Source organism: Rhinolophus hipposideros, assembly GCF_964194185.1.
Source record: "Rhinolophus hipposideros genome assembly, contig: HAP1_SCAFFOLD_222, whole genome shotgun sequence".
Taxonomy (NCBI): domain Eukaryota; kingdom Metazoa; phylum Chordata; class Mammalia; order Chiroptera; family Rhinolophidae; genus Rhinolophus; species Rhinolophus hipposideros.
The window spans coordinates 11,903-27,568 of NW_027668851.1; the positions used below are offsets into that span (position 1 = coordinate 11,903).

The window sequence follows — 15,666 nt, forward strand, 5'->3', positions numbered from 1 at the left end:
TAATCAGTGTTCTGTTTGAGCGTTATTTCTCAAAATATGGTCTGAGGACTACTTGAAACACAAATACCTGGTGCTATGCGGTGCAGCCCCTTCCTCAGTGCTTTGAGGCCCCTGGTCGGGCGCTGTGTTTTGCCTTTCCTCCCCGCGGTGGGGTCCGGCTGTGGGTGGCGGTTGCATCCCCATCGGGAGGCCACTGGTCAGATTCACGATGACCAACAAGGAACCTCTTCCCAAAAATGTTCAAGTGAGTGAAACAGACTTCAAAGTTATGACCCGAGACGAGAACAGTATGAAGCATATGTGCGAGCTTTGGAGGACAAGTACACAGATCTTAACTCTAATGACGTAACCGGCTTAAGGGAGTGAGAAGAAAACCTAAAGCAACAACAGCAAGAGTCTGCACACAGACAAAACATCCTTGTAATGGGACTTGCCACCACGGAGCAAGAGATGCAAGAGTGTACTACTCAAATGCAGTGCCGGAAGCAAGTCCAGCAGCCTAGTGGGGCCCAACTGAGATCAATAATGGTGGACCCAGCCATCAGCTTGTTTTTCCTAAAAATGAAAGGTGAACTGGAACAGACTAAAGACAAACTGGAACAAGCCCAAAATGAACTGAGTGCCTGGAAGTTTATGCCTGATAGGTAAACAAATCATACTCCCCAGTCAAGACTTCCCTGACATTCCCACTACGAGAAAGCTGTGGTGGGACGCCAAGTACTCGTTTCCACACCAAGACTCAGACTTTTTGAGCCAAAAAAAGCCACATTCTTATACTATCCAGCTTGTAATGGTTAATGTAAAACTTTCCAGATCATCCTTGTGTTTCAGCTTTTTTCTCTTCCCCCTCCCCTTGGCTCACAGGCCTGAAGAAGTGGCCACCTCCGAAAAATTCCCCTTCTAGAACATATAGACACTTGAGAAATGTTTCTGTTTGAAGAAAGTAGAGGGAGAAACAGAAGTCTTAAGTCTGGGGCACACTGTGTCTTCAGACAGTTTGAAAGAATGAAAACCTAGAGATTTAAAGTCATGAATTGAACATATAAAATTCCAGTAAAATGTAAAAATGGAATGCATCGCTCTTAACCTTGAGCGCAGTGACTTAGAGACACTGTATACAGTTTTGCCAGTAAGACTGTGGACTTGTGATTGTTGTTGAACTTATGGGTCAAACTCAAATGAGGTGAATTTTGCCTTTAAAGGGTTTATTTCCTAAGAAACAACTTAATAGCGATGAGAGAATCAACTAATAGATGTCAGTTCAAGTAGTTCATATATTTAACCATTTAGTTTGGGACTCTGTATTACTTGATCGAGCCTTAAATCAATGTGGTTTTAATCAATGGTTTGTTCTCTGAATGTTTGCTAATACTGTAGATAATCTCACCGACGACTGTACACACGTGAAGGTGTGGTATCAAACTTCAGGCTGAAACTGTTTGAAGCATTATAAACATTCATTTCACAACTAGATTGTATATAAGAATATTGGCTGTGATGGGACTCACTGTGTTCTTTTTCTTTAGTAGTGAAATTTATTAAATCCCCATTGCATTCAACAAGCACATTTTGAAAGAGAAGTGTCAATGGTGTTAATAGAGAAATGTGTTCCTTCATTGTATTTGGGCCTTTTGTATCGCACTCTTGATATTAAATTAAATATGCTTTGAAAAACAAAGAAAGAAAGAAATACCTGGTGCTATTGCTAAGATGTACGTTTACGGACTCCATTCCCGACCTACTAATTCAGAATCTCTGGGGTAGGGCAAGCAGGTGTTCTTAGGCATCCGAAATGTTGAGAATCACAATATTAGAAATATAAAGATGCGCTTTGAAAACGTAGAGGATAATTTAGAGAATTAGAGTTTAGAGAAAACTTAGAGGAAAACTTAGAGAATATTAATAAAACTACTTTTATTAATATTATGCATAACTGTCTTACTCTCCACTTAGATTAAAATAAATTCCCTGAGTTCTGGTATTTAACTTCTCTTACTTGAGTAAAATTAAATTGAATACCCTGACAGAATATTTGAATAGAGAGTCATGAATTTAAAACATTTTACATTTTAGAAGACAAATAAATGTCTGTATGTTCTGTACTCCATAGCATGCTGTTGGCAGTTTATTACATACTCTTTAAACTTTCCGTAGTACTTGATATTGTGGTCAACACCTCCTTAAACCCCTTTCTATTCTTGACTTCCAAGACATTGCACTTTTCTAACTTTTCTGCTCCCTCTTTGCTTGCTTTATGCCAGATTCACTACCTATTAGCTGATACTTTGGGCACGTTACTAAACACTCTGAGCCTCCAGGTTTTCAATGATAAAATGGGGATAATGAAGATAAAAGGAAGATAACACCTCCAGTTCAAGTCTATCATCATAACTTAATATAATGATTGTAGATAATTTCCAAATGTTAATTCCCTTTACTGGCTCCTCTTCCCCTTATCACCTCATGAATGTGTTCCTCAGGTCTGACCTTGGACCTTTACTCTTTACTCTCAGCATTCTTCTTTGGTAATCTCATCTAGACTCTTAATTTCACCAATTACTTTTTGTAGGTGACTCAACATGTCAAAAGAGAATTCATTTTCTGCCTTCCAAATCAACTTTCCTATCTGCTCAATCACCTAGCTTCAAAATCTCTGTGGGTCTTGAATCCGTCATCTTCACTGTCCCAACCACATTCACTTAGGGTTAAATTCTGCTGACTATACTAACAGAGGCCTGGAAAGAAGATGCTAAGGGGATGAGATAGGGTAGCCAGTATAAATTACTAGGGCTCAGAAGTTTGCAAGGGTGCCTGGGGCAAATCCTTTGCAAAGATTTGCCAGTCCACCTCTCCTGGGCAACCCCCCATCCCTCTGATTTTTCTTCTGGTTTGAACTTTTCCTCATCAACACTGATGTTTCAACTTCTCTTGCCTACCAGTCACTTTCTTTCTACTTTCCTAATTAAGGCCCTCACAAGCTGTTAGATGGACATTATCACAGCCTCTTATTTAGATAGAGAAACTAGATAGGGAAGCTATCTTCTAAACCTGAGTTTCCTAATTGGTTGGCCTCTTGATCCCATTAGCCCTTGGGATGGCCAGAGGCCCCAGACAATTGCCTCCAGCTCTTAGCAGTTCACTGAGGCTCCAGATCACATCCAATTTACTACAGTGTAAGGTAAAACTATTATCATTTTTTATGGGTGTTATGATGTGAAAATGTTGGGAAGCACTGCTATTAAATTAATCTCAGTACAGATCTGATTGTATTACATATTCCTCCATAAAACCTTCACAAATGACTCCATTTTCTACCAAATAAAGTCTAAACTGCTTGTTTAGGCACTGCGGAAGGCACTGTATACTCTCACACCAACCTACCTGTCCAATTCTACCTCTCACTAATGCCTTCCACTGGAGCCAATCTGGACCACTCCCCATTCTCTCCTCTTCTCATAATTGTACCCTTCTCTTTATGTAGGCTATTTCCCATCTTCAGGTGAAATTCACTTATCTTCTCACCCTTCAACATCCAGCGTCCATGTCACCTACTTTATAAGTCAACATTCCTATTTCCTATAGCAAGGACTGATCCTCCTTAATCTGAACTCACACAGCATCTGTTTCGGCTCTCTAATGGCACTTACTGTCATCTGTCTTGTGCAATAAAGACGAATATACTTCATAATTTCTACTACCAGTACTCCTTGAATACAGGGTCTTGTTTTTGCCTCCACCCCAGTGCCTAACACATTGCCTCACACTGAATTATTGAATTAAATAATTTTAAAGTTTATTGTGCACATCAGTATGATTTCTGATAGCATCATTATCAGCCAATTTCAAGAAATAAAATCATGTAACAATAACAGCTACAGTGAAAAGCTACAAAACAATAAACAGAGGTTTTAAGGCCATGCCTAGAATGCAAATAGAAGAACCAAACATTTATTAGGTTGGTGCAAAAGTAATTGCGGTTTTTGCAATTATTTTTAACCTTTTAAACCACAATTACTTTTGCACCAACCTAATACATTAGAATGTGTAACTGATTTTCAATTGAGAAAGTTCTAAAGAGTGAATGTTTTTCCTATTGCAGATCCAAGAGAAACCCTGAGTCCTGCCACTATGTCATATAAAATATACAAATTGGAAGGTTGTTTTCCTGATGACAAGTAAACAAATCCTGATTCTGTCTTCTTTAACTTCCAGTTCTACGGTGTTTCTGCCTATATCTGCTCCCCAAAGAGCGGAAAACTTCAGAAGCCCCCAGTATTCTTCAGGAAAGAGGCACAGAATTCTAAGTACAGGATGACAGGAATAGGAGGAGGGAGGGGCAAATCCCCTACCTGAGATCCAGTGTACCATCACAGAAAGGAATTCCCTTGCAATGGTAAAAAGACTGCTGACAAAACGGAGAAAGAGTTGAAAAAACATTTTTGTATCGCATTAGGTAACAGCAGATCCCATGATTTCCAAATTCTCACACTCATTAGCAGAGTGAATAAAGTGAAACATTTACTGGGCTGTCCATGGCTCACTGACAGAATAGGAGGGAATGGAAAGGTGGGGCTACAAAGCACCAGCAATCTCTCTTAGTCTCATTTCCATGACAAGTATTCCAATAACCTATTTATAATAAGTAGCTGTTTAAAATACTGAAATTGGACCACCAATTTAGGGTCTTCCTCCCTAAACCTTCTCTTTCAAATCTGCCCTTACACCACAATTCAGGTGATCCATGGGATCAATTTTACTCTGCCACTCCTCTCTGAAAGATTCAGCTCCCTTCCTTCCTTACAGAATAAAGTCCAAATTTAATCTGTCAACAAAGAACTCTATAATCTGGCCACAGCCTACCTTTTATCCTTTGTCTCTCTGCCCTTCTGGCATTTCATGCTTTCTTTTCTTTTCTATTCATTTAATTTACAAAACATTTTCTGACAACGTAGTGTGAATAAGCCCCTGTGAAGGTATACCCTTAAGAAACTTATAACCATATACAATTTTATTAATTTAACAAACATTTTTGAGCACCAATGTATCAAATACTGTGCTACAAATTGAGAATATCAAGAAACAAGCCTCAGTCCCTGCTCTCTAGAAGTTTAGATGATACATATTCCCCTTTGTGAATTCTCAGTCCAGTGAAATGACTATAAACATACATGTTTTTGTTCATCCAGGCCTTTAAACAAACTTTTTCATGCCTGAAATATCCTCCCTCTTTCAAAACCCTCCTTTCAAAAACCCACTTCAAAATCTACCACTCTGACCCCCTTGCCAAAGGCCTTCTAATAACTCCCAGCAAGACTTTTAGCAGTGCCACAGAGTACTTTTAACATTTATATATCACGTCTTTCCAGCAAAGACATGTAAGTGTATTTCAAAAAAGGAGTGGTTAAAATTGTCAAAAGGTAGAAGAGTATCTTAAACTATTCTGTATTTCCCACAGTACCTAACAGAATATGACGTACAAAGATATTCAATATATTTTGATTTGTAATCAGTGAAAAATAATTTAACTTGAGATTTTACTGACATGAAAGAGGGACATTAGAAGTATAAATTAAAGGGCAATGGTATTCCTGCAACAGCATATCTCCAATGATGAGACAATTATTCTAGCTTATGTGGATAGTACCAAAGACATCAAAATTTGATAAAAATAAGCCTTAATTAGGCATTCAGGAACATTTACCCTGTGAGGTACCTACCTGTTTGACTAAACAATCACTTCCCTAGTCTTAATCATACCAAATGAAATGATCAAATCAATTCTCTAAACCTGAACAGGGAAGAATCAGATGCTGAACAATGGTGACACCATTAAGATATAGTAAGTATATTAAAAATCCATCCTGAAACAATCTGTTAGCCTTAGCTGTCCCATTAATAATAAATGCTTAGAAAAAATAACTCAAGAACATTTCTTATGATGGGCCAGTAGAGTCATTTTTGTATTCAGAAAATTCAAGAACTCTACTAGGTAACAGCATAATTCAAAACCCAGTTGATATGGCATATCAACTCAAATATACTTCTGATTGCATTTAATATTTTAAAATCCCATTTCTAACAGTTGTTTCATAAGCTTCCAACCTATCCTGTGCCATTAGTATATACCTCTACAACCTTAATAATTTTTCCACTTAATAACCAATATTAGTAAATATTTTATTTTACAGTTTTCAATCCTTTCTTGTATGAGTATTCATGTAATGTGATATATATGCCTCAAAATAGGAATGTGATGTAATGAGATTTTATTTTGACATTTAGAAGGCAGTAAGGCAAACATGCTGTCCACCTAATGAATGCTAAATTCCTTGTAGTATTGTTTGTAAATATGTCCAAATTTGTGACTGCTTATATTGGCAAGATATACATATAATAGATTGAATTACCTATATGGTTCAAAAATGGGTGCTGTGATTCGTAAAAATCTGATTAACATAATTATTACACATAATTATATAACATTGAAAATTTTCAATACAATAATAGTACCTTTCATCAAAGGGAGGATTTTTTTATAGCAAGATAAGTATTAGATATCCACTACCCCAAATTCAATTTCTGAACTATAATAAGATTGAAATGACTTACCAAGGTTGCCTTGTTGTTTAGCTAATCTCATTACTTCTGGACCGCTAATATTTATCCCATACCACAAACTGGTAAGGCTTCTGAGTACAATTCATTAACTGAAACATTGATATGGTTATATAAAAAAAGCAAACTCATACAAGGTTCTCGTTAGTAAATTCTGCTTTTTATTTTACCACTTTTATCACAAGAAAATAATTTTACACGAAGACCTTTTATTAGCCATGTATAACTAATAGTGAAAATAATCAAATAGTAATATTAAATAGCAACAGCACAGTTATAATTTATTACATATTCAGAAACTAGATAAATCACCTTTAAGTTTTAACTTTTTTATAATACCATGAAAAACATTTTTAAATGATCTCCAAAGCTATCAGCTCTTTAAACAAAATATTCTAAAAGAAAAAGTGCAATATTGTTAAACATTATCAAATTAACTCATTGAACGCTCTTTTAGAAGTTGAAGAAGGCTAGATTTAGGAGAAAAAAAGAAAGGAATCCATATATAACTTAAGTAATACACTTTTATGAAATCTGCCAAATAGTTGACCCTCAAAAGAAAAGCTACAAACTTTATTTTAACATCCAGTTAAAGCCCCTTTTAAATCTAGAAAAGAAACTCAAGGAGTTTCCCCTTCTTATGTTTAAGGTATACGTTTTCTTTAACAACTAGAAAGCTCTCAGAGCATAGATGTCATTCTTTCACTACAACAATAATGGTTTAAATTCTCAGCTTATTTAAAGTATACAATCTTATATGTGCAATGTGTTTGCAATCACTGTAAACCTCTGTCTCAGCAGCTCTCTTTTTTGTATTAGAAAGTTTTCAATAGTATCGGCTTCTTTAAAGAGTCCATCTATCTCGTCAATAAAAGATGCGTCTACTGCTGCTCTCTCACTAAAGGGAGAAAGTTTTACATTAAACTAAATAGCCGTAACACAACTATAAATAGTCTAAACACACTATCATAGTGATGCTCTTTATTAAGCTACGTTTGTTAGCTATTTCATTTAAATAGCTTCGTACATCGAAAAGCTTTAGTAATTTCCACTCTTCAGCAAAAGTTAAATTAATTCCACATATATTTTTGATTACTCAAAGTCTCCTGACACCAGAGACTACGTATAATATAGATAATAATTCTAATATTAAACTATACATAGCCATGCTTCACTTAATGAAGGGGATATGTTTAGAGAAATGTGTCATCAGGGAATTTTGTCATTGTGTGAACATCACAGCGTGCACTTACACAAACCTAGATGGTACAGCCTACTACACACCTAGGCTATAGTGTATAGTCTATAGCTCCTAGGCTATAAACCTGTACAGCATATTACTGTCCTGAAAACTGTAGGCAATTGTAACAAAACAGTAAGTATTTATTTATCTAAACAGAGAAATGGTAAAGAACAGCATAAAATATTAGAAAACAGTATAGCTGTATAGGGCACTTACCATGAATGGAGCTTACAAGGCTGGAAGTTGCTCTGGGTGAGTCAGTGAGTGGTGAGTGAAAATGAAGGCCTAGGACATTACTGTACACTGCTGTAGGCTTTATAAACACTGCTCCACAGCCCTCCCCCTGCTTCCTCTGATAGTGTCAGAAATAGAACCCTGAAGCTGTCAATGCTGCTCCATCAATAGTAATGTGGGCTAGACTGACTGGAAATATCCCGGAGAAACTGGCTGGGTAAGGTGGAAATCACTGTAACAGTGACTGTCAGGAGGAAGTGAAAGGTGGTCTGAGGCTCAGTAGGAATTAGAAATCAAGACGGAGAGAAAAAGGAAAATAGGGGATTGTCATGGCAATGTGGTTTGCCTATTGCATGTTGCAGCGGTAGTCATATTAAGGAACTTTGTATATATTCAATAAAAGTGTATTTAACATGGAGAGGGTATAGAACTGAGGACTCAATATTTTCACTTTGGAAATTTGTTTTTAGTTCCATTGACCTTATCGGGCACAAAGAGGTCTCTCTGAGAGCCCTGAATTGATGGAAGAAACAAAACTTTGCTTTACATCATTACAACCTGAAAATATTTCCAAAGTAGAGGAACAGGCTTGTTCCTCACTACCCAAAAAAAGATTTTACTAAATTGCAGTGGAACTTAATACTTTTTAACGTAGCGCCTGCAGAACTGTGTACGTGTACAGGATATCAGGTCCTCCACAAAGAATTCTGAAGGCTATCAACCTAGACCTGGTAGGGCCACAGCACCGTATGAATATGTAGGAAATAGGCTTCACTGTGCCGAAACACATCAGTGGCTGACTGATTGGGATGTAATTAGTGCACTGAAAATTGAGGGGCCCTGGGTACGAGAGAATCCATTGCCAAGCCTCACAGTTACTGCTCCCATCAGAGAAAAAACTTCCTTCGAAACCACAAATCCCTGCATTTCTTACAGGAAATCAGCTCCATTATAATCCTATGAACTACTGTCGTATCTGTGGTCTGTTGCTGACTGAAACATTGCTATGTGGTGCATAACTATACATTATTTTAACAGCCACATAAACCATTATTCAAATAGAATGACTAGTACTTCAAAAAAGCACCTTATAAAACATGATAACGTCAGGACAATAAAATATTTAAATGCAACCTTCAAATATATGCAGATAATATTTAAATATTTCATAAATACATTTGTTTTATCTTTAATATCACTCTATTATTAACTTCACCAGATGGTATTGTTCTCAAAGAGGTCTTTTTTCATAAAATTTTAAATGTTCTATCATCTAATTAGAGACCAAAATATGTCCAGCCTACTATTAGTTTTGGTAATAGCAAAACACAGGACGTTTAGTGGAAAAGTTGGAGTTATTCTTTGAGAGCAACCAACTAATCTATTTTAAGACATTGAGGTAGAATAAAAAATTCCAAAATTATAATTACTGGATAGGTTCCACAGCCACTGAACTAAAGTTACCATTATGGAATTTCAGAAAAAAATTTCTAAGATGAAGACTCAAGAGAATATACTATAAGTACTTGCCTTAAGATCTTTGCATATGTAGACAACATTAGATTAATTTCCTTGCTCATATCTATTAAAAAAATCAGAGTTAAGTTGTGAAATATAATAAACCTTCTGTATTACAAGATAAATTTATAGAAATATAAGCAAGCATTTTTATACATCACCATTCAAATCTCTTTCCAGGGCTTCATCTTTATAAAACAGTCCAGAGCTCTCAGAGAAAGAGGAATCTGATTTTCCAAGAGAGGATAGATGTGGACTATCTGGCATTTGAGGCTAATACAAGAACGTAAAGAAAACAGGTAAACAGTCAACAAGATCCTTAGGACATATACATTCTGTTAAAAAAAAAAAAAAGCAAACATGCTAGATATTTTGTTCTTGTGTCCTAATTAGTCATTTGAAATTTTATTACCAAGGAAACTTTTAGTTCCAACAAGCATCTTGTTCAATATACTAAATTTTATTCTAATTTTTATTAGACTTTCATGTGGTATTAATCCCAGATAAGAAAGTTTCCTGTATCTTGAACCAGTAGATACTTCCATAGAAATATAGCAAAACTCTCATTTAGACAATAGCCAAATGCTTAAAAAATTTTGCAAGATAACATAATCTTTAAGTGAGCAAGTAATGTCCCAACATGCAAACTCACCAATTGGTGAGGGTACTAGTGAAAAAAGGCAGGATACAGTATTCTTTAAAAAATCAGCAACTCCACTACCTAGGTATCCTATTTATGATATCAAAATAATTAAAGTCCTACATATCATAAAGGCATGAACCCATTTTCTGTCTCTAGATCTCAACTTACAACAAAGAAATCTCCCAAATCTTTCTTGGAGGCTTTCTCATATGCTTACTAAAAAATATGCTGGAGTTAACATAGCTCCTTCTGGGCCCATCCTGGCTCTTGGAATATGAACACTTAAATTCCACTTATCAATAAAGCTTTCTTAAATGGAAGAAGTTTGACAACTACATAACAGATTAAGCCTCCAGAAACATAGAGATTACCTCCAACTCTCTTGATCTCTTGCAATTTCTAGTATCAGTTTTCATAACGTGATTTGCCATCATATTCTGGAGGCAACTGCTGCAAAATTAAGAGCAATGTCAAATGTAAGTAAAAACTCCATGCTACAGATCTCTTCAATCCTTCCCTTTCCACTCCTACTGCCAGTTTACTCCAGGCTTTCATTATCTGTCACTTACCTACTACTCTATTTCATGCTGTCAACTGCTATTTGGAGAGTCTTTCAAAACTCTAATTACTGCATTCCCCTATCTCAAAATTTTTCCGTTTGTCACTGTTCCCGAATAAGTTCATCTATGCAAAGTCCTGCATCACCTGGGGTCAACCTACTATCCCCATGACTTTCATCTATTCCCTCTATGTACAGTCAGGCAAATTAGTCTCTGGGACTTCTGCCTTGTTTCAGGATTCATTTAAGATTCTTCTACCTTCATAATATCTTAATGTTGAAATCAACCTTGATAGTTCATCTAAGACAATTCCATACTTCACAGACATGAAAACGGGGAGAGATATTTGACCAAGTTCAAACAAGTAAAACTGGGCCAGATTAGAACCAAGATTGCGTTTATGCTGAGGTTCTCTCCACTGTCCTATCTTGCATTCATATAGCATCAAATTTTACTTTTAAATTACTTTCCCATAAATCCTAAAGGTAATTTACCTAGGAGTCTGAAAGATTAAGTTTAAACTTAAAGAAAACATGTTGAAACCTAGAATGGTATAGTCTCTACATCTTACAAGACGAGGAACCCTGTCTACACTCAAGTTACCAGTTTACTTAGCTTGTTTTTTCAGAAACTATGCTAACCTGGATAATTGTAATGAATCTCTTTTAGTCACCTATAATACTCACATATATATATGCATATATACACATATATATGCGTATATATATATATATATATATATATATATATGACAGAAAGACAGCAACAATAATAAAGATGTTGGTTTACTAAATTCTGTATAATGCTTCTACATTCCTGTCAGTACCTTTCTAGGAGTGTATCAGTTTAAGGGCCGAAATAGGAATAGGTAGAAAACAATACACATGTACTGTGCTCGCTTTGCCTTGGAAATTTTGAAAACGTTTCAGAGAAGCCAGCATGAGCGTTGTTCTCTTCTCCCTTCCCCTTTTTCTCTTCTCTCCTCTTCCTCCTCTCCTCTCTCAAAATAACTACACGGGCACATATCAAATGAAAACTTTTAAAATCAGTTGTTTCTGTAAAAAATTAATTAATTTCTCCGTCACAACTTAGGGACTCAGATGAATCCTGATCAAGAGATTGGGCCTCGTCCTGTGACAAACACCATTCACAGCCACTGCCCCCAGCTATGCAATCTAAGGCCTTGGAGATTTAGTCATTACCAAGCCCTACCCCTTTGCCTTATACAACTGTTTTTCTTCTAGTCTTCTTTTTCTCCTCAACACCGCGTCCGTCCCGGCCATTTTACCCATCTTGTCTCTCACTTCCGCCTCCCTCTCCTCTCCTCCCTACTTGTGACTCAGTCCCCCTAGAAATCCTGAGAGGCAGGATCCATCCTCTTTCACTGCCTTCTTTCACACTCCCACAGGTGGACACCCCTCCAGCCCAAACCCAAGACCAGGTTACTACATGGCGGCGGCGTCAGGACCTTCCTCTTCAGGGAAAGCGCGGGAATGAAGAGGCCGGGTGAGCACAAGTGCGCAGACTCCGTGAGGGGCGGCGTCTGGCGTCAGGGCGTTCAGCGCACACCAATCACGTAATGCGGCTGCGCAGCCTCCGGACACCAGGAGAAGGCCTGCCCGGCATGGGGCGCTCAGGGGCTGCCGGGAAAAGCAGCTCTCTTCCGCTTCTTTCTCATCTTCCCTTCCACTTGAAATCTATGTAGAAGGAAAAATCTCTCCCCTCCACCCAGTGTGTGTTTGGGGAAGAAGGGAAAAATCTGAGATTGGTCTCTCCGGAAAGAACGTGGAAGCATTGCCAGAGCAAGGCCAAACTGTGTGAGGCCGCTTGGAATCTCAGTAAAGGAACACAAACTAGTACACCCAGCACCACTTTTTCGGTCAAGTTACATCTTATTCCAGATGGTTTGTGTGAAGGAAGAGTTTATACCTGAGTTCCCCTGGCCTGCAAGCAAGATTTCTAGATGAGAGCCTCCATTCCTTAACTTCTTTTTCTCTGTTGCAACTAAACTTTCAGAAACACACCCTTTTAGAAAATTACTTGCTTCATGTGTCAGTAAGTTTAGTCTTAATTGACAACCTTAGACTTAATTGACAGCTTTCAAAAAATATTTTGTAACATTCATGACCCACATACTTGAAGCTAGCCTCATTGGGTGCTTTAATGTTCTGACTTTGACCTGCAATTTAAAAGATAGACATTCTAAACTAATGCCTAGTTAGCTGATGTGGAAGAAAAAAAGAATATCAGCTCATAAAACAAAGGTCAATGACACCTCCCATAAATTCCAAGTACACGATCTTATTTATACCTGTCAAAATTTATGGAGACCATAACCTAGACTGGATTAGGGAGCTCTCACACCCTATGTCCTTTAAAAGCCCGACAGATAGAACTCTATAACAGCTGTACGGTTGTTTGTGAAAGCCCCTCTTCTTACTTTCCTCTCTGCAAAGTACCTCCTCCATCTTTATCCAGTGTGAAGCTCCCCATGGCTCACCAGGGCTGCAAGTTTTGGATTGCAGTCCTTTCTTTTTTCTGAGTAAATCCTTTTTGGTGATGGAATACCTACTGGACTCTTGTTTATGGTTAACACACCTTAGCAAATTAGATTTAACATATAAAATTTAATGTTTTCCCCCTTTGGCTTATTTAAATGTCAGTTGTCATAAAGACTTGTAAGCATTACGTGTGTATGTTTATTTATTGGTTGGTTGTGAAAAAACCAATTGATTTAAATAAGTTTCTAGGAAACAGGTATTCATTTTGTTTTAACTTGATTTGCTAATATTGTGAACTATCAGACACTTAATAAAATGAGGCTAGATAATTGTGGTGTAGTTATTGAGAAGTTAGTGAGAGACTTTAAAGAATCCCAATCATTGTCTGAGGACTGATAACAATCTGTTGAGATTTTCCCCACCTATGGTAAAATAAGGGGAAAAGTAATGAAAATTTCATAAATCCAGGGTATTTACTTTAAAGGATTCAGTTATTCTGATACTATGTCCTTACCAATCTTTTTGGTGGTAAAGTGTCCTTTCATGAAATAAAAATATAAAGAATTTTTAGATTTTTCAATGTCCTTTCCTTACTTAGTGAAATATAAAGTTTTCCACTCTGTTTATCTTTTCTTCATTATTATCATTATTGTTATAATTATTTTTATGGTCCACTAAATCCAAAAGTGTGGGAAATACTGATCTAATTTCCTCTCCCAGCCTTCACATTGTATGATCTCTAAATGGGTAGTTATTTAGTTCTTAAAATATTTCCAGGAAAAATGATTCCATCTAATCATAAATGTTTACATCAGATTAAAAGAATACCATGGACATTTTATCCTATTTTTCAAATTGTATCTCCATTGTATAAACTAAATGAGTAAGAATAAGTGAGAGCGTGTGGAGGGTTGTAGTTGTCTAGTGCTTTGAAATATTCAAAGGGCTATCATCATCTCATTAAATCTTCACAAACAACCCTATGAAGTAGGCAGGACATGGAGACATTTGCGTTACTCTATATCAAATAAAAAAATGTTTGTCCCAAAACTAAGAAATGGGTTAAATTATGCATTCTACATCTTTACAGCTGGAGAAAAATAATTGGCAATTGGCCATTTAACATTAACTTCTTAGGTGCTTTGCTACTGATCACCTTTTGACTCTACTTCATGCTTTCATGTTAATTGGCCCAATTAGACACTACAATTGGAGGATGAAAACTTGTTATTTCAATTTCAATCATGTGTATTCTTATATGCTTCTTAAATGTGCTTTTTTTTTTCTGCTGATAACTACCACACCAAGCACCTCTGACCATCTTACCACAGACTTCCTTTGTAATCACTACTGTGGACATGATGTTTTTATGACCTTATGAAATAAAAACACTATCTTGTTAAAAGCAAAACAAAAGAAATTACAACCAACTGTTTATATAAGCATTTTGTTTCTTAACCCTAGAAGCCCTCTATTTCCATACAGTCTCTGTACCAGCAAAAAAGCAAAACAAACAAACAAACAAAAAGTCACTCATAATTCCCTTGCTAGAAAGGCAATACAATGTAGCCTTTCAAGAGAAACCACATTCAAGAGAAAATTGTCTAAGAAACCTTGTTTCTGCTAATTATTTTCAAGGCTGTCACATTTATACTCTGCTTTTCAAAAGTTACATTTTAGGTGCTATCATTGCATGAGAGGAATTATTCTAATAGGGCTAATTATTCAGCACTGTTAGCTAAGAAAGTTTTGTGCTGAAAGGGGAGTAGAAAGTCTCAAACAGATTAATGTGAGAAAGATGCTTCTAATTAACCAAGCAGGTGCTTTTTTTAAAGTTGCTTGGGTGTACTTTTGAAAGAGGTACAAGTTTAGGATTGTCAGAACTCCAACTTTTACAGAGAAATTATTTCGTTAAAATAGCGATTTTACGTTAAAGAATTATCCATATTCTCTGACAATTTAAGTCCTATTGCCTAAGAAAGAGCCCACATTTGAAGGCAGGTCCAAGGCATGCCAGGAGTCTCCTCCCTCCAACCTTCTTCCTCCTTCCTCTTTGGGCTTGATTGCCTTTCCTCAAAGAGCTGTGATTCACGAACAGCAAAGAGTCTGATTTCAAGGCTTTCTGCATTCCTGGTTGTCTCCTTTTGCTGCTGAAAGAGCAGCCACATTCTACCATCTGCATAGCCTCAGGAAAAGAAAGGGACTTCAAACCTTACAAATCGATTTCTCTCCTAGGAAACTATTGGGCACAGGTAAGAAATATCATTCCTCTTTATTTGGAAACCTGGGCATGGCAATTAGCAATCAATAAGTTAGAAAAGCAATTGAGAGGAATTTAAGTTTTGACGTCAC

General features: G+C 36.7%; 1 protein-coding gene and 1 pseudogene across 2 annotated transcripts; one reads left to right on the plus strand and one right to left on the minus strand.

Moving 5' to 3' along the window:
* The first annotated feature begins 208 nt into the window (after positions 1-208).
* On the plus strand, positions 209-648 carry LOC308495746 (pre-mRNA-splicing regulator WTAP-like; annotated as a pseudogene). Its single transcript has one exon. The product of its transcript is annotated as a pre-mRNA-splicing regulator WTAP-like (transcript).
* Positions 649-7,368: 6,720 nt separating this feature from the next.
* LOC308495745 (testis-expressed protein 12-like) lies at positions 7,369-10,687 on the minus strand (the record flags this gene model as incomplete). The annotated part of the gene is made up of 4 exons (XM_081080723.1): positions 7,369-7,509; positions 9,619-9,674; positions 9,772-9,883; positions 10,625-10,687. 4 exons carry the CDS (start codon positions 10,685-10,687, stop codon positions 7,369-7,371), a joined length of 372 nt encoding a protein of 123 aa, XP_080936849.1.
* Between the last annotated feature and the right edge of the window lie 4,979 nt (positions 10,688-15,666).